The sequence below is a fragment of the Vicugna pacos genome, chromosome 13 (genome assembly GCF_048564905.1).
Source record: "Vicugna pacos chromosome 13, VicPac4, whole genome shotgun sequence".
Lineage (NCBI taxonomy): Eukaryota > Metazoa > Chordata > Mammalia > Artiodactyla > Camelidae > Vicugna > Vicugna pacos.
Genome location: NC_132999.1, coordinates 65,468,247 through 65,485,673, shown reverse-complemented (window position 1 = coordinate 65,485,673; position 17,427 = coordinate 65,468,247). Strand labels below are relative to the sequence as shown.

The 17,427-nt window shown below is 58.7% G+C and overlaps 1 protein-coding gene and 1 long non-coding RNA gene across 6 annotated transcripts; one reads left to right on the top strand and one right to left on the bottom strand.

The window, feature by feature from the left end:
• Positions 1 to 924: 924 nt before the first annotated feature.
• Positions 925 to 2,803, bottom strand: LOC140700822 (uncharacterized). 2 transcript variants are annotated; one of them, XR_012079552.1, is made up of 2 exons: positions 2,737 to 2,803; positions 925 to 1,261 (listed from the first exon to the last, which is right to left on the bottom strand). It is a non-coding gene; the product is annotated as an uncharacterized lncRNA (long non-coding RNA). The 2 variants fall into 2 exon arrangements; XR_012079553.1 differs by lacking the exon at positions 2,737 to 2,803 and adding an exon at positions 1,724 to 1,805.
• On the top strand, positions 2,644 to 17,427 carry CCDC27 (coiled-coil domain containing 27). Of its 4 annotated transcripts, none has more exons than XM_072975549.1 (12): positions 2,644 to 3,177; positions 3,668 to 3,800; positions 4,966 to 5,076; positions 5,641 to 5,798; positions 8,288 to 8,467; positions 9,422 to 9,514; positions 9,814 to 10,240; positions 10,429 to 10,559; positions 12,772 to 12,849; positions 13,098 to 13,184; positions 15,540 to 15,644; positions 17,169 to 17,427. In XM_072975549.1, exons 1-12 carry the CDS (start codon positions 2,695 to 2,697, stop codon positions 17,292 to 17,294), a joined length of 2,112 nt encoding a protein of 703 aa, XP_072831650.1. In that variant the 5' UTR covers positions 2,644 to 2,694; the 3' UTR covers positions 17,295 to 17,427. The 4 variants fall into 4 exon arrangements, with proteins under 4 accessions (XP_072831650.1, XP_072831649.1, XP_072831652.1 ...); XM_072975548.1 differs by having other exon boundaries at positions 13,098 to 13,310; XM_072975550.1 differs by having other exon boundaries at positions 2,922 to 3,214; positions 13,098 to 13,310.

Genomic DNA, 17,427 nt, shown 5'->3' with positions numbered 1-17,427 from the left:
ACTACTGGACACCCTTTCTAAAAGCCAACCAATGCCATGACGGCAATGTAGGCAGAGCTGTTCAAAACACGGACCCCAAAGTCAGGTTGTCACAACAATAATTACAGTAAATACTAATGGACTGAACACTCCAATTAAAAGAGGTTATCAGAGTGGATAATAAGACCCAACCATATGCTGTTTATAAGAGATGCACTTTAAACATAAGACACAAATAGGTTGAAAATGAATGCATGGGGAAAATACCATAAAATGGAGCATAAGAAGGTAAGAGTCGGGAGGAGGGCATAGCTCAGTGGTAGAGCACGTGCCTAGCATGCACAAGGTCCTGGGTTGAATCCCCAGTGCCTCCTTTAAAAGAAAATGAGTAAATAAATGAATATATCTAGTTTACCTCCCCCTTCAAAAAATTTTTGAAAAAGAAGGTAAGAGTGACTATATTAATATCAGATAAAATAGACTTAAAGGACAAAAATACAACAGAGAACTTTCATGAAGATAAAAGAACACTCATGAGGGAAAGACTACAATCTTAAATGTGTATGCACCCAATAACAGAGCCCCTAAATACGTAAAGCAAAATCTATAGAACTAAAAGGGGACACAGTTCCACACCGCAGCTGGAAGATTTTCATACCCTTCTCTAGGCAAATGACAGGGGGAAAATTCAGTGAGCCAAAGAAGATCTAAACAAGGCCATCCATCATCTCTACCTAACTGCTGTGTATAAACCACTACACCCAACATCAACAAACGAAGCAGGGTGGGATGGGAGGCTGCCCCTAAGCCAGGGCTGAATCACTCAGTGGACAGACTTAGGGCACTACTACTGCAGAGACACTGACACGGACGAAGGAGAAATCAGGAACAAATTGGCTAGATCCCACAGAAAGCATTAGTACAGCCATCTGGGAACGATCGGAGTCTGATTTTCTTACATTTATTCCACGATTCAGGATTACCTTGTACTGACTTTCTCTCTAGTGACACGGGGTAGGCACCAGCATCTTTGCAGTGCTCCGGCTCTCTCTCTCTCAGTCACACTTTTGTTCATGCAGGTCCCTCCAGGACGGCACTCTGGCCCCTGCCAGCTCTCATAGCCTCTGATTCCAAGAGGGAGCCTCTCCTTTTAGACTCAAGGTCACAGTCAGGAATGGAAGCCAAGATGGCAGGTTCCACCTTCTGTGAAACGCAGAACTGAGAGCTTCATGCCAGGAAACGTCCCTGGAGTGGACTGGAGGGCAAGTTGCGGCACATGACACTGAAATAGACAAGACAGCTCAATTTGAAACAATACTCCAATTTCCCTTAAAACTCTGAGCTGGCCCAGGCCAGCTAACGGCTGTGGGAGGGACCAGCAGGCAGCAGGAGGAGGCTGCGCTGAGCTGTCGAGGACCCACAGGCGATCCCGCGGGGCTGGACGCTGGCACCTTGTTTCCCTTCAAAGAAGGGAGGCTGCTTAGAAGCCCAGCTCTACACGCTGCCTGCGGGGCCTGGCACTTTCCATCCCCCCGAAGGATGGGCTGAAAGACGGTGGACTCAAACTACAGTTTTAAAAAAAATAGAGATGAAAATCACCATTAAAAGTGTACCAATCCAACCACTCAGCCATAAAAAAGAACAAAATAGTACCATCTGCTGTGACGTGGATGGACCTGGAGATCGTCACGCTAAGTGAAGCAAGTTGGAAAGAGAAAGAAAAATACCATGTGACATCACTTACATGTCTTAACCAAAGTCTGTATGTGATTTCTTTCTCCACAGCACAACCAGAAGATTTCTATTCTTTTCTTTTTTCAAAAAAAAAAAAAACTAAAAAAAGACACCAATGAACTTATTTACAAAACAGAAACAAACTCACAGACTCTATGATTAAACAAATTAATGGGGAAATTAGAAGTTTGGGATTAACATATACACACTATTATATATAAAATAAACAACAAGGTCCTGCTGTACAACACAGGGATCTGTATCCAGTACCTTGTAACGGCCTCTAATGAAAAAGAATATGAAAAGGGAAAAATATATATGCGTATATAAAAGGAATATTTTCTGAGTCACTGAGTCACTGTGCTGTACACCAGGAATTTACACAACATTGTAAATCAACTATACTTCAATTAAAATAAACAAAGTGCACAATCCAGCGGAATTTTGTCCACCCACAGCCTTGTGCAACCATCATCACCATTTAGTTACAGAACATTCTTCATCCCCCGGACCCATGAGCCGTCGCTCCCCATTCCTCGCTCCCTCCTGCCCCGGGAGGCCACCAGCTTGTGTCTCTGTGTCCTGATTTGCCCATCCAGGACATTTCAGATAAACGGAATCACACCCCACGTGGTCTTTCGTGTCTGGCTTCTCTCACTGAACAGAATGTCAGACTGCAGTTTGAGAAGCGTGAAGCGGCCAAAAAGAAACTTTCGCAGGTAGCAGCCTGGATGCAGAGAAGCACAGACACCCTTTCCTAGTGTCCTTTGCAAGCCTGAGGCCTGTGCGTCCAAGAATCTGGGATGGTGAGGTTTTTGCAAGATCACAGCCTCTCTCCTCCAATCCAATTCTATTTTTTTTTAAATCACATTTTCAGGTGTTAAGAAATACATCTAAAGTGTGGATTTTTAACCAAAAACGTTAAATTTTCACATCAGAGCCACCGACACGGGGTCAGACTTGAAATAGGGTGAAATACTGATGATGGGGGTGAAAAAGGAGATAGGAGGGCAGGCTGCTAACGTGTCAGGGCAGATCTCTCACGTGGAACTGGCTTCTGGTCTCCCTTCCCAGCAGAAAATTAAGGCAGATGACATGCCCCGTTTCTATGGAGACATCTGTGATGCTGTACGCTGCTCCCAGGATCCCTTAGGACAGGGAGCTTTGGGAACTGCTCTTCTCTCGGCCCGTGCTTGGGCCTGCAGGTTCATGCTTGGGGCCGAGTTCCCCACGACACCCAGGTCCGGAGGCCCAGAGGATCAGTCCAAGTCATCATTCAGGTGGCAAACCTTGGCCATTTGGTCCCACGCTCCCAATGTTACCTGTCAGAGCCAGCATGCCAAAGAAGAAAAGTATGGTGCCCAACTTGATGGAGAAGAGCCTGATGGTCCTCCAGAGAGTGGCCAGCCGGGAAGACCAGACCCCGGAACGGAAACTTCACCGCAAGCAGCACGCCATCAGCAGGTCGGCCCAGGCTGTCGGCTGCTGCTGCAGGAGGACGGTACGGGGTCTCGGGAGGAGGGGCGGCCCGGGCACACAGCTCGCGTGGACAGGACCTGCTTCCCCTGTGGATGAAAGGCCTCGAGGGAGGTGGGCCAAGAGAGTGGTCCAAAAATGTCCGAGTGATGATGACGACCGGCAGATCCGGGAGGGCAAAGACAGGAGAGGGTGAGCCCGGGAGCGGAGCCTTCCTTAGGTTCACGCGGGTACCGCGCACTGAGGGAGGCTGGAGGGCCAGCCCCCCCCCCCCAGGGGCTTCCCAAGTGAACACGCGCCTGGGCTCAGCCGACTGCGTCTTCCAAGGCGGCATCCCCATGGCCCTCGTCGCGTTTGTGGGGGGGGCAGCCCGATATGGCCAGCACACGCTGCCAGGCCTCGGCGCTCCGCCCGCTGACGGGAGAGCCTCCTCCAGGGTCTTTTGTCCCCTGGCGGCCTCATCTTCCCACCTCCCCAGGGCGATTACAACCACGATGCCAGCCTGGAGGACAGTGGCTTTGCATCTGAAGTGGAGGAGCTTTGGAGAAAGTTTCTCATGCGTCCCAGCTGCCCCCAGTTCAGCACCAGGTCCACGTCCATGACCCACTACGGTAAGAGCCGCCAACGGGGCCCCGCGTGGAGACCGCCTCCCACCCCACCCCGTCGGAGTCGGGGGCCCGCGCTGGGCCCTGGTGCAGGGCAGCCCAAGGGTGGTGGCCGGACGGGACGTGCGCGGTGGCTGCGGCTGCTGCTTCTGAGCCTCGCTCTGCGGAAGCGGGGCCGGAACCGGCAGCTGCGACCAGGGTGGGGGGCGGGGGGGCTGGACAGCCCTCTTCCTTCCACTGGGCAGATTAGTGTTATTTCCCTCTTGGCCTTCTTGTTTTTCTGTTGTTTCAATCACCAAAGATTCCAAGAGTTGGGGTGGGGGAGGGAGAAGTTTGAAGACCCTGGAAGCTTCAGGAAAGAGGCCCCCGGGACCAAAGGCAGCTTGCTGGGGACCGGGCCCTGTGAGGGGCCTCAGCAGCCCCTGAGCGCCGCCCGCGTCGCTCTGACCCTGAAGGAGTGGCTCTGGGAGGGCGGCCGAGGCGCGCAGCGGTCCCCAGGGGAGCGTCAGTCAGGCCAGGTGTCACCCAGCCCCCGGTGCCGGGCCCTGGGCAGTGCCCGTTGCCCCCACACGGCGTCACCCTCAGCGGCGGTGGAATTGCGGCCGAGGGGCTGTAGACAGCAGCTGGGGGCCTGTTCCTGGGTCCCAAGCCGCAGTCGGGCTCAAGCGGGCGCCCCAGCCGCCTTTCCAGGGTCTAAGCTCCCCTTCCTCAGTGCTGGGGCCTCGGAGAGCAGCCAGCACTCCAGGACCAGGAGAGCGGCAGGTGGCTGGGAAGGACTGAGGGACCACGCAGCATCCCGCGTGCAGGGAGCCTACCCACCGTCACTGGGCACCTGCCACGTCTGCGTCCTGCCAGCTTAGCGGCCCCGGGGCCAGCCCTTGGGTGGAGGGCCGCCTGCAGGACTGCGAGGAGGGAAGGCGGGGTCCGTCCCGCCAGGAGGGGACGCAGAGACCACGCTGGCCCGGTCAGTGTTGGGCGGACGCTCCAGCGGCGATAGGAGGACAGAATCAGGTTTCGATTCCGTCCCGCAGCCCCGTCTTGTGCGTCCGCTGAGGAAGTCACTTTTAACCCTACCCAGTGTTTCCAAAAAACCGAAACACTAGTCCGTGCCCGCAGGCACTGGGAAGGCCTGACGTTCGCCACCAGCAGCTGGCATCTTCCCGTCCTGCAGGCCCAGCCACCACACTCGCTCCGCCGGAGGAGCTGTGCTTCGACTCTGAGCCCCGGACGATGACCGAGGACCTGCTCCCTGGCCAGCAGGGCTTGGACGTGCAGGTGGACGGTGAGGGCAGGGCCTGCCCGGCCCTGTGGTGAGCATGACCCATGGGGTCTTCTCGTTGGCTCCCTAGCCCCCAGGGCCCCTGCTCTCCCCAGAGCTACCCAAATCGTGCTTCACGGAACTCCCTTCCCAGGACTGCCTGCCTGGTGCCGTGTGCTTTACCCACGCCCCTGGGTGCCTCCCCCCTTGAGTAGAGGGAGCCACACCTGCTCCTACAGACGAACTCCTTTGTTAATCCAGAGGTGAGACCCTCACCCGGATGTCTACTTTGCTTGAATTTGGGAAACCCCTTGAAAGCGCCAGGGCCCTGCATACGGGGCAGCGTTAGGACAGCCCTGCTTGTCCTGACCCCCAGGCTCTGGGATCTGGAAGGGTGCTTTGACGCCTCCCCGCTTTGCCTCACTGTACACCCTGGGCTGGGCGTGGGGAACAGGAAACGGTGTAAGAACCAGGAGACGCAGAGGACCCAGCTGGGCGGGGGAGGGGGGCGGGCCTGGAAACGGAGACATCACGGCAGACGCCAGGGCCGCTCAGTGTGCGGAGTCTGATCCCCCTGCTTCTGGACAGGCCTCCTCCATCCCTTCAGTAAGAGCGCCTGCGAGTTCAGTTCCCTGCAGAAGAGGAGTGCGCCCCGGGTGCCGAGCCCGGCCTCCAGCCGCCCAGCCCTGGCGCAGAGCGACCTGAGGAGGGGGGTGCCCTGGTACGTCGCTGTCATCCACGAGAAGGTACGGCCGAGCGCGGAGCCCGGGAAACAGATCCTGCCTGAGAGGATGCCCGACCCAGGGGCTCCGGTTCTAGCGCCTGGCGGGCTGTGACCTGACCCCCAATCGCCCTCCTGTGGCTTCTATGTTCCTCTTCCCCCCTGGGGTGGCAGTGCAAGCTGGCCTCGAGCTCCCTGACTCTTACACAGCTGCCCACACGTATCAAGACCGTCATCCATCCATCCCTTTTGACTCAGTCACTCCGCTTGGGAGAATGTGTTCTTCAAGACAGTGACAACCCGCCTGATAGGCAAAGACGCACCTACGCATCAGCTCACTGTGGTGTCATCCTTGCTGGCAGACACGGGCCGGTGACCTACCTGCCTTGGCGCTCCCTGTCTGCTTTCGGTGCCAGCGTCACTCTGGCCGCACGACCACCACAACGAAAGTTTCCTCTTCTTCTCTCAAAGAGCTGGCCTGAGGTTGGTGTTACTTCTTGGTCCAGGTCTGAAGAAGCCATCACTGAGCTCTTCTGTGCCTGGGGATTTCTTACAGGGCTGGTTTTTAAAACATAACAAATTCAGTTCCTTTTAAGATGCACAGATTTCCTTTTCCATCTTGTTTCTGCTTTGGTAAACCATGTTTTTCTAGGAATGTGTCCATTGCAAGCGATTTTTCAAATCGGCCAGCCTAGCCCTGCGCAGAAGAGTCTGCTGGCATCCTTCCAGCGTCAGCAGGCGATGCTGTAGGAAGAGCACTGCCTCGTTCTCGCTCCTGTCCTTGCTCACTTCTGCCTCCTCTCTTCTTCTCTCCACCAGCCTTGCGAGAGGTGTATCAATGTCAGAAGTCTTTCTTTAGAAGCAGCGTCTGGTCTCTTTAGGTTTCTGCTTTAAGCTGGTGAAGCTTTGAGGACAGTTATGGAAGTGAGTCCTGCACGATGCTGGGTGGCTGCCAGACAGACCGCGGGGACTCGGAAGCCCTGGGAGTGTGTATGGGCCCACGAGTCTTCATTTTATCTTCATGCACGAAACGGTACCTCTAACTCTTGTGAGAGAGTTCAGTTTAAGAGGCGTGGATGCCCTTGGACCAGGCAATTCCACTTTGGGGAAACAGACTGGGGTTATAAGTAGACAGAGTCACGCAGATCCATGGAAAAGGGTGGTCTCGGCAGGGCTGTTCGGAAAGGCAATTACCCGGCCCGGGACGGGCTGCAGGCTGGCTGCCTCCGGGGCTCTTTCTCTCCCCTCCGCCTTCATCTGATCTGTCGTGGGAAGCACTTGTCCTCTGGAGACCAGAGAGCCGCCTGCGGCCACAAGCTTGCATGGTGCAAAGTCAGCAGCCCCCGCAGAGATGGGCGCCGCCTTCCAGGAACCACGTCTGGCTGGGACACGCACGTGCACACGTCTGCAGCACCCCGGCCAGGGCAAGGAAATGGGGTTTCTCCGTGCTGTTTTAACTTAATCGTACAAATATTTCCCAGCTACCCTTCGGATGCCCCAAATGTTCAAATGTTGGTAGTTTGCTGTCCTTCTGTCCCCACCCTGCCTCGTCTCCCTGTGTCACTCATTCTTGCCCTGATTTTCTTCATATTTCCTTCCTGCTATATTCTTTGTTTCTTTTTTTTTTAATTTTTGTTTTTTGGGGGGAGGTAATAAGGTTTTATTTCTTTCTTTATTTAAATTTTTTAAATAGAGGTACTGGGGATGGAACCCAGGACCTCGTGCACGCCAGGCACACACTCTCCCACTGAGCTGCCCCCTCCCCTCCCACCCCGCTACGTTCTTCAAGTCAAATTTCCAGTTCTTTTTCTGAATTCTCAAGATGGGTACTTAGATCACTGATTCTCCGCTGTTTCCCCTAATCAGCGCATCTGAAGGCTGTGAAAGGCCTTAACCCCAGCTGCCGCTTTGCCCCACGGCTTGACACGCCCGGGGCCTGTCACCATTCAGTGTGAAACATCTTCTAACTTCCTTTGTGGCTTCTTCTTTGACGCATGGGCTCTGTGGGAAGCTCCCGCTTCAATTTCCAGACACCTGGACGACTTGCTAGCTATTTTCTCCGCCCAGAACTCAGTCTGGGACCTTCTCCCTCCTGCCTGCCACCTTTCGCGCTCCTCTACGTCCGTTTAGACCTGCTGGTGACAAACTCCTTCAGCTTCCGTTTGTCCAAAAACACCTTGATTTTGTCTTCAATTTCGAGTACTTAAGGGCGTGGAGAGTTTGACAGTGGGAGGTTGAGGGGCAGGGGGCCCACCCCGGGGAGGGGCTCCTCGGAGGGCGGTCCCGTGTAGGTATCCTCCCTCATGCCGGGGGAGGGGCTGACAAGGAGCCAGGCCTGGAGGGGAGGCTGCCGGGAGCCCCTGGGCTGCCCTTCAGCGGGAGGTGTCCTGAGTTAAGAAGCACCCATCTCGGGCTGGGGACTTGGTCCAGGCAGCTGGCCTGCTCTCCTTGGGCCCTGCAGGTGGCTGGGCGGGAGGGGTCTGTGTGGCTTGACGGAGCCCTGTTCCTGTCCAGGATCACTGCCTGCTCACGCTCGGGGAGGAAGTCCGGCGCCTCTCCGAGCTGGAGATGCAGGTTCAGAAGAAAGACCAGGAGATCCTGGCTCTCCAGGAGGAGAGGGAGGCCTTGAAGAGGCAGCTGAGATCCCTCCTGAAGGGCACGGGCCAGGAGGCCTTGCTCAGCCAGGGCACCAGGGTGAGCAGACAGCTGGCCTCCGGGGTACGCCCTCAGGCCCCTGTCAACCCCTATCGTCCCGGAAGGTGGTCGGGTCCTTGCCGGAGCTCAGTCTGGGTCTCTGGGCCCTGAGCAATGGGCCAGACTCCAGAGGACAGTAGAAGGGAGAACGGTTCGGAGACAGAAGTGAGCCGGACCCCAGCCGCTGCTCCTGGCTGCCGGCTTGTGTCCCAGGGGCAGGCGTTCCCTCACCTGAAAGATGAGGGCCAGCTCCTCGGAAAGGCCCCAGAAGGTGGGGTCCCGAGACCTGGCCCAGCCATGGGCTCCATGGGCTTGGACTGACCTGACCTGTTCCGTCTGCAGGATGGTCAGTGTCCTTGCCTTTAAGTGAGGATGGGGGGAGGGGCTGGAGGAGGCAGGAGGGGTGGGGCCCAGGAGTGGCTCTGCTCCACGTGGCCCTAGTCAGCAGGCATCTGGTCTAAGACCCGATTCCTTTCATACCCGAGGATGTGGCCTTAGTTTATGCTGGGTGCACACACAAAATGGGGCGGGGGGGGTGGCTTCAGACCATCACCAAATTCTCTGGATGCCTCCAGAAAAATCTACCCAGATGCCGATGGTGGGGGGCACTGGTGGGCAGGGGTGGCAGGAGTCTGAAGGACCCTGAAAGCATCAACTGAAGTCCCCCGCTCCCTGGCCCCCCGAGGGCTGTCAGACAGGTGTGAGCGGGACCGCAGGGCTCAGCACCGCCAGGCTGCTCTCGGGGCGCCAAAAATCACACTGCTCCCCAGGGCTGCCGCTGCAGGTCCCTTCCTACCCCGCACCCCACTCCCCAGTCCACCGACACAACACGGCAACCTTGGCAGGACGGTGGATCCCAGATGGAGAGGCCAGGAGGAGGGGTCTGGGCGGCACATCCCCCGGGGACCTGAGGGTGCAGGTTGAGACCCCGAGGCTCACGCGGGCACCTTGCAGAAGCGGCCCTCGGAGTGCGTGTCAAAGCCGCAGAAGAGGCAGAGCACCGTGAAAACCACGGGGGACGAGGGGGAGCTGGAACCCAGGAGGCAGGTGCGGCTGGCCGGGGCCTCCCTCCCAGGCTGCCCCGGCGACGCCCAGGCCATGGTGTCCCTCCTGCAGCCCTAACCCCTCAGCCTGGCTGCACCTGAGGGGAACGGGTGAGGTGGCAGGGTGGCTCCTGGAGAAGCGACCCCAGCTCCTCCCCTAGGGAGGCCGGTCAGCGGCCCAGTGCCCAGAGGTGCCCCTTGGCAGTGCTCTCCTGCAGCAGGCTCCCCCAGACCCGTGGGTGTTCAGACTCCCCTCCACTGGGATGCCCACAGCCCTGCTTAGCATCCCCTTTCCGCTCCCAGATGCAGAAAGAGTTCTCTGTGACCATGACCGACAGAGGCCAGGTCCCAGAAGGAGGCGGCCTCGAGGAGGAAGAGGGCCTGGAAGGGGAGGCTGAGAGGGCTGTGGACAAGGGAGGGAGGGGCAGTGGGAGCAAGAAGGGGACTCTGCAGGAGAAGGGAGGCGAGGAGGAGGAGGAGGTGGAGGAGGAGGAGGTGGAGGAGGAGGAGGAGGAGGAGGAGAAGATGATGGAGGAAGAGGAGTCGGGGGTGGAACTGGAGGAGGAGAAGGAAGTCCAGGAGGACAAGATTGTCGGCAGGAAGAGAGCTGGCTCCCTGGACGACACCTTTGAGGAGGAGCTGATGGCCCAGCTGGAGGAGTATGAGCAGTTGATACAGGAGTTCCAGTTCCAGCTGGAGATCACCCGGACCAGATACTCCCTGGCCACAGGTAGGATGTCAGAGGAGGCCGAGGCGGGACCAGCAGTAAGGATGCCCAGGCGCCGCGGGCTCTGCCCGGGGAGCTGGGACCATGGGGCGCGGTGCTGCGCGCCTGGGGTGGGACCCGCAGCCCTCAGCCTGAAGGCGCCCCGGCCCCCTCTTGCTCTCGCCTCTGTCCATGCCCTGCTGCTCACTCAGGTGCCATCAAGTCCCTGCAACAACAAGTGGAGCGCCAGGAGTCCCAGCTGCAGGCGGTCAGCACGGAGAACGAGCTGCTGCAGAAGGAGCTGCGGGCGCGGAAGCACCAGCTGCAGGCCATGTCCGACAAGGTGGCCGCCCTCCCGCAGGGCGCTCTGGGGCCCACTTGTGCCGTCCCACTGGTGCAGGCGCTGGACCCAGGGGCTGAAGCCACATTCCCAGGATCACGTCACTGATAGGAGCAGAGCTGGGGTTCACACCGTGACCCCACCGCCCACGCTGCCCTCTGGCCCCAGTGGGCGTCCCTGTCTCCTGGGCCTCTAGGCTCCTGGCAACTTTTCAAGCATTTCCCAGCCTCTGAGCACCAGGGGTGAGAGCCCCACTGAGCTGAGAGAGCACGCCACTGCCCAGACCCGGCTCCTTGTGGGGCAGTTCTAATCTTTACTTTTATCAAAAGTTTTCACGCACGAAGCTATGTAGCTTAAGGAACTTCACAGTCCCGCAGGCTTGTTGCGCACAACAGGAGTCCAACCTTCTCTTCCCCCTTCGCCCGTCCCCCAGAACAACCGCTTTGCGCTCCTCTAGCTGATTCCTCAGGGCTGGCTCTCCGTATCTCTAGATAGCACGCTTATTATTTATAAAATGCCTCTTCCAGATTTTTCTCCATCTTGGCACTATCCAATGCTTCCCTCTTTCCTCCTCTGCCTCCCCTCACCCAGGGAACCCCCCCCATACTATTCTATTGCAATGTCCTTGAGTTGACGCCATATTTACATCACGAGGACAGTTAGCTGGAGCGCACGCATGTGACCGAAACTTAAGTTTTGTGAAGGAGTATTAAGATTCTTCAGCCGCATTTTAAACTGCTGCCACCCTCAACTTTCTCTTCCTTGATCTACTCCTGTATTTACACTGGAGCACAGTAGCTTTCTGAGAAAGATGAGTGGAGGTAAATGGGGGGTGGTCACCGTATTCTGCACACATCCTTATTCCACACGGTGATGGAGCTTAGTCAGGTGTAGAATTCCAGTTAGGCACGCATGTTTCCTCTGCAGCGTGAAGGCGCTGCCGCACGTCCCCTAGCCTCTGGGGTTGCTGGTGGGGAGCCCAAACTCATCCTGACCCTTGTCCTTTCTGACAACACCGTTCTTGGTCGTGGTTGGTTCCTCTCTGGAAAGTTGCAAGATCCCACCTTTGTCCCGAGTGTTCTGAAGCTCCCACAGTTGGGCCTTATTAAGGGTCTATTTTCATTGTCCTGGGCACTCAGTGGCCACCTGGAGACTGGCACCCTTCAGCTACGGGATTTCCCTTTGTTTATACAGCTTTTATTTCCTCCTCTGGGTTCCCCGCTCCCTCCTTCTGGCCTCCCACTGTCTGGCCAGCGGACCAAACGGTCTTGTTCTGCTTTCCTTCTCCCTTCCTGTCGGTTCCCTCCTGCTTTTCATTTCGTTAGGAGATACCCCTAACTTCACCAGCAGCCCTCCCACCGGGTTTTAACTTTGCTCCATTCACAGTTCCCAAGATTTTCTCGAAGCCCACACTCGTTTTGTCTGTCACTTGTGGTGTCTCTGGCCTCGTTGAATGCGTAAGTGGTAGTAGTGGCTTCAAACTCCTTGTGTCATTTCTATTTCCTAGAAACTCCTTTTGTAAGTCTGTTTCCAGTTTCTGTGATTCCTGCAAGATCTGCGCTCCAAGGTCAGGGCTGCCTGGGACCTGGGGGTCCACGGGGAGCAGTTTTGGGCTTCAGGACAGAGAGTGCACAGTTCAACAGATCTCTCCTCTCGGTTTGGTCAGATGTCCCGGAAGCTGGGAAACTGGAAGAATTCCTTGCCCAGAATGTAAAGACCCAGCTGCCGGGCTTCCGGGACCAAGCGGGTCAGAGGCTGAAGCCTCCACGTTCAGCCCCACATCCCACACCTGGAGCTGGAGGTCTCCACCAACAGAGCCGGGCATCTCCCCGGCCAGAGACCCTCTGTTGTGCCCCTACATCCAGTCTCCTGCCAGGTGGAAAAGGGGCAGGGCCCTGGCAGCTCAAGGTGGGGGACAAATCTGTGGCTCTTGGCTTCTGAGGTGATGCTTCTCATTTTAGCCTCCCCGCCCAGAGCACCCCAGCACCGCCGACTTCTGAGGCGTTCAGGGGCCCTGCCGTGCGACATGGGCTTGTTTCCAGCTGCTCCCGCCGCTGGCCTGGCTCTGCTTCCTGCCTTCCCGAGTGTGTGTGGTGCCCTCCCCCACCCGCCTCGTCAGAAATCCCACCACTGTCACCTCACTGAGGTCAGGGAGGGAACAAGTCAGACCCGGGCGCGGTCTGTTAGCCCCTCCCCCGCCCCGTCTGCCTTGCAGTTCTCCAGCCTCCGGGAGGACAAGAAGCACCAGGAGATGATGGGGCTCATCGAGAAAGACAACCTCCTTCTCCGACAGGTGCCCGCCGGGGGTGTTTAGCCAGCAGCCGCGGTGACAGGGGACAGAGGCTGAAATCCCTCCCAGCTGAGACGGGCCCCCCTACTTCAGGCAGTGCCCCATTCAGCAAATCTCAAAAAATCAAACGCACACAGGGGTTCCCTGCCCCTGCCGGGCCAGGCGGACCTTGGTGCGGGGAGGAGGTGGGGACACGTGGGTGCGATCGGTCTGGGTGGGAGGCCTACTCCTCTGTCTCCCTGCCCCCCCAGCAAGTGTGGGACCTGGAGCGAGAACTCGCCAAGCGGGAGCAGGCCATCTCGGGCTCGGAGGCCAGGATCAGCCAGCTGCAGGCCCAGGTGAGCCAGCAGCACGACCACCTGCAGAGGCGGAAGCAGCTGCAGGAGGAGGCGCAGGACAAGAAGGAGCAGATCCAGCAGGCGGAGCAGCAGGCCCGCGTGGCCCTGGAGAGCGCCCAGGCCCGGGTACGCCGGCTGCGCTCCGGAGGGTCCGGCCCTGGGCAGGGGCTCACCCCCGCCCCCTCGCATCCAGAGACATCGGTGGAGGAGGGGGCAAGGGTGCGGCGGGTGTGGCCGCCTGAGACCACCATGGGGGCAGGAGGGAGCCGGGGGGGTGGTGGTGGGGGGGCTTGGTTCCTAGAGGAGCCCTTCTTGGGGTCTGCTGTGGAGGGACGAGGCGCTCTGGATGGCCAGCCGGGAAGGAGGAGGGCCCTTAGGTGGGAGGGAGGTAGTAATAATAATGCCATCTCCTAACGCTCGTAGAGGGCTTGCTGTGGGCCGGGGCTGTTCTCAGCAGCTGTGCGTCACTCGGCCCCATTAACAAAGCGACGACGTGGGTTTCACTAGCGTCCTCACCCTGTAGCTGGGAACCCGCAGCAGAGAGGGCAAACGGCGCAGCCGGGTCCCAGAGCTGCGCGGAGGCGGCGCCGGGATGCGCCCTGCAGGGCCTCGGGCTGAGCCCCACCGCCCACCCAACCCCGACGGCGTCAGACACGAGCACAGGCACAGAGTGGGGCCGGTGCCCCCTGCTCCCCCCAGGCCGAGAAGGACACTCAGAGAAGAGGTGACCTGATTTAGAATCCCAAAACCAGTGGCGGTAAAGGCCCCAAAGCCCTGTGCACGTAGGCTTTTGAAATCACCTTCTCCCCACCCGGCTGTCTGCCAGGTGCCGCTGCAGTCCAGCTGTGCTCTCCCTCCGCTGGGGCCGGCCTCCTGCCGGCCGGCTCACACAGCCTCACTCAGGCTCCCTGCCTCCAGGCCTGTTAGTTTTTTTTTTCCTTAGTGGGGGTCCTGGGGGTTGAACCCAGGACCTTGTGCAAGCTGAGCACGCGCTCCGCGGCTGAGTTTTACCCGCCCCTCCCTCCGCCTGTTATCTCTGATGAACCTGTGTTTCCCTCCAGCAGCAGCTCCAGCTAAACTGTCGGACGGGTGGTGGTGTAGATACGATTCCATTTCGTGTGGGTTTGGTGGAGCCCAGAAAGCTGTGTCGAGAAAGCTTCTGAGGCTGAGTCTAGGGTCGGCAGGAAGCAGTGCCCTGACCAATAAGCGATGCCTGAGACAGGCCCAGCGTGGGGCACTGCGGCTGGACGCCCTGGGTGACCAGCACCCCTTACCCAGCAGGGCCACCTCTGGTACGGAGGCCAAGCCCCCATTTCCCCCATGACCCCTGCACCTAGCACAGTGCCTGGCACAGAGCTGGCATCAGTATATACTGGGAAGGAGGAAAGGAAGTCCCCTGCCCCCTCAGGGTCCACCCCCGCTGTCCCTTCAACCCTGTCCCAGAGCCAAAGTGGACACACTTGCAGTGCGTGAGGCAGCGCCGCGTGTGTCTAGCGTGGCTCTCTTGGCATTTCTGCACTGGGCAGGTCTTCTGCACACTGAGGGCGAGCACGGAGCTTGTCAACACAGCACGGGGTCCCTGTCTGAAGGCCCCTGGGGTACAGATTGGAGGAGTTTATTCTGAAGTTACTGGGAGGCATGGCCCACCCCTCTCTGGGGAGGTGGGCTGGGGCCCTGCCCCCCCCCCACAAGGATGCTGATGGCAGCAGAAGACTAGACAGCCTCAGTGGTCCGTCCCGCTTCACGTGTGGGTAACGCCTGGTTAACGCCTGGTTAACGCCTGGTTAGTGCAGATGCCCACAGCATGGCAGGCCTCTCGGTCACCGTCACATAGGAAAGGAGGCGGGGCCGTGAGTACAGTGCCAGGAGCGGGGCTGCCGGGGTCTGCAGGACGTCCGTGGGGGAGCATCTCCTGGGAGTCAGCAGATGTGGGCGAAGGTCCTCTGGGGAAAGGAGGGCAGCCTGGGGGTCGTTTGGAGCTTTTTTTTTTAAGCTGGAAAACCTCCTTTTTTATATCCAAAGTGACGAGAGCTCTGTGTTCTGTCTTCGTTCAGAGCTTTTGTTGTTTTGTTTTGCTTCGTTTGGACCACGTGCAGGTCTTACCTCTTCAGTTAAAAAGAAGTGGGCTCAAGAGGAAGCCTTTGGGCTCTCGTGTCAGGCCACCTGGGTCTGGGTTCTGACTGGCACCTTCCAGCTCTGCAGGAGACCATGCTGAGCTCCCCTGCCCTCAGCTGCCTGTCCTCAAAGCCGGGGACAGCGAGGACAGATCCTGTCTCTGCACAGGGCGGTGGGCGAGGCTGACGCCGGCCTCCCGCTGTGGAAGGCGAGACTCAGCTGCTTCCCCTGTGCTCACAGCTCGAAAGACTGAGAAACAAGATCATCCAGGCTGCCTTTAACGCCGTCGGGGTCAAGTCCTTGGCCACAGAGATCTCTGACAGTGACATCCTGGAGGCCCTGCAGGTACATCCGGCTCGGAGGCCAGAGCTCCTGGATCTGCAGCTGGGGGCGGACGGAGAAGCCCCCCATTCTCGTCCTAGAGCGTTTCCCTTTCACTGTAATCCCAGAACGGCCCTACCTCTCTGCTCAGACAGAGGGGACTAGAGCTCCCTAAGGGGTGGCAACGTCACAGAGCTGCTCCCAGCACTCAGCCGCCAGCAGCAGCTGCTGCAAGCCCACAGGTGCAGCAAGGAGCGGGCCAAGCTGCTGCGTCCTGGACGTTCTCACGCAGCAGGAGCCCGTCCCCATGCTCTGCCCGGCTCAGCCTCCTCCGAGGATGCTTCTTTGCCCCTCGGTGTGGCCGGGAGACTGGCATGGCCCCCTCCCTGGCCTCAGGTCACGGCAGCTCCTCACTGACAAGCAGAGGCCTCAGAGGGGCCGGCAGGAGTGAGTCACCACCCCCTGGACTTTGGCTGCAAAGCTGTGGGCCTATCACTTGACTTTGCTGAGCTGCAGAGCCCTGCTCTGTACACGGGCGAGCGTGCCTGTCTTCCAGGCATCGTGGGGCCGAGAGCTCTGGGAGGAAGGCACCCAGATAACAGACGCTCTGGGGGGGGGGGCTCACATGCTTCTCACTAGGGCTGCCTTTGTCCCCAAGCCCCAAGCCTCCTCCAACAGCTCTTGACCCCAGCAGCTGCCCATGACCTGCCACGGGCCCACATTTCCCTGGGGCTTGGTTCCTGTCCTGTTAGGTGGGGCCTGCCCCACCTGGTTAGTGGTGCTCCTGAAGGTGGCCACAGCCCTCAGGGCAGAGGGGGACCCCTGCATGGGCATCTGGGGAGAAGTCTCTGTGGCCTGGCTACTGTTGTTTGTGGGAGAGGAAGAGGGAGGAGGGGGAGAAGGGAAGGGGAGAGACGAGAGGAGGGAGGAGGAGAGGTTATGAGAGGGAGGGAGGGAAGGGGAGGCAGGGACAGAAGACAGACAGGGTGGGAGGGAGGGAAAAGGGAGGGAGGATGAGGGGCGGGAGGATGGGAGGGAGGGCACAGGAGAGTCATCACCCAGCAGCCAGGGAAGAACGCCTTTCCGTTGCCAACGCCCTACACAAAACAGCCAAAACAGCCGCGGGCCAGAGAGACGGGGGGGGGGGGGGGGGGGGGCAGACTTCCCTGTGCGCAGGACACAAGGGACTTGGGAGTCAGACCTGACAGCCTCTGAGGTCTCCAGCAGTCTGGGCCCCTGGCAGTTCCCAGGGGACCGAAGAGGTGGACTTGGTGGGGCTCCTGGGGTGAGCTGCCCTGGCGCTGACAGTGGGCGTCTCCCCCCAGCTCCCAGCTCTGAGGCCTCACCCCCGTGGCTGGGTCAGCTGTGGTGGGAGTGCTTTCAGCAAAGAAACTGGCAAATACTACAAATCAGAGCTCCCCCCCCCCGCAGCCCCCTGGCAAGCAGCTGTAAATGTCACAGCACAGCACTGGGGCAGTGAGCCCTTCGGGGGAGGAAAGGGTGGGGTCCAGCCTGGACCTGGCAGTCGCTTCTGTGTTTCCTTTCCAGAGGATCATCTCAGAGAGAAATGACTACTACAACCAGCTGAAACAGAAGGGTGTCAAAATGCCCCCCCTGCAGCAGCTGGAGATCAGAGCCTCGCCCAGCAAGTCCAAGAAGATAACCTCCAAGTAGCCCCAGCCGGGACCCCCGGCACGGCCAGCCCAGTGGAGGCCAGGACCCAGCCTGGGGGCACGCTGTGTCAACACCCCCCTCCCCGCCCCACCCTCGAGCTGGGATTCAGAATTACACCTGCTGTTGGCCATGC

Coding starts and splice junctions, on each gene's coding strand:
- CCDC27 (XM_072975548.1), top strand. CDS start 2,695: ATGATGGGGGTGAAAAAGGAGATAGGAGGGCAGGCTGCTAACGTGTCA. Junction 3,178..3,667: donor AAGCAGCACGCCATCAGCAG/GTCGGCCCAGGC, acceptor CCACCTCCCCAG/GGCGATTACAACCACGATGC. Junction 15,645..17,168: donor ACATCCTGGAGGCCCTGCAG/GTACATCCGGCT, acceptor TTTCCTTTCCAG/AGGATCATCTCAGAGAGAAA.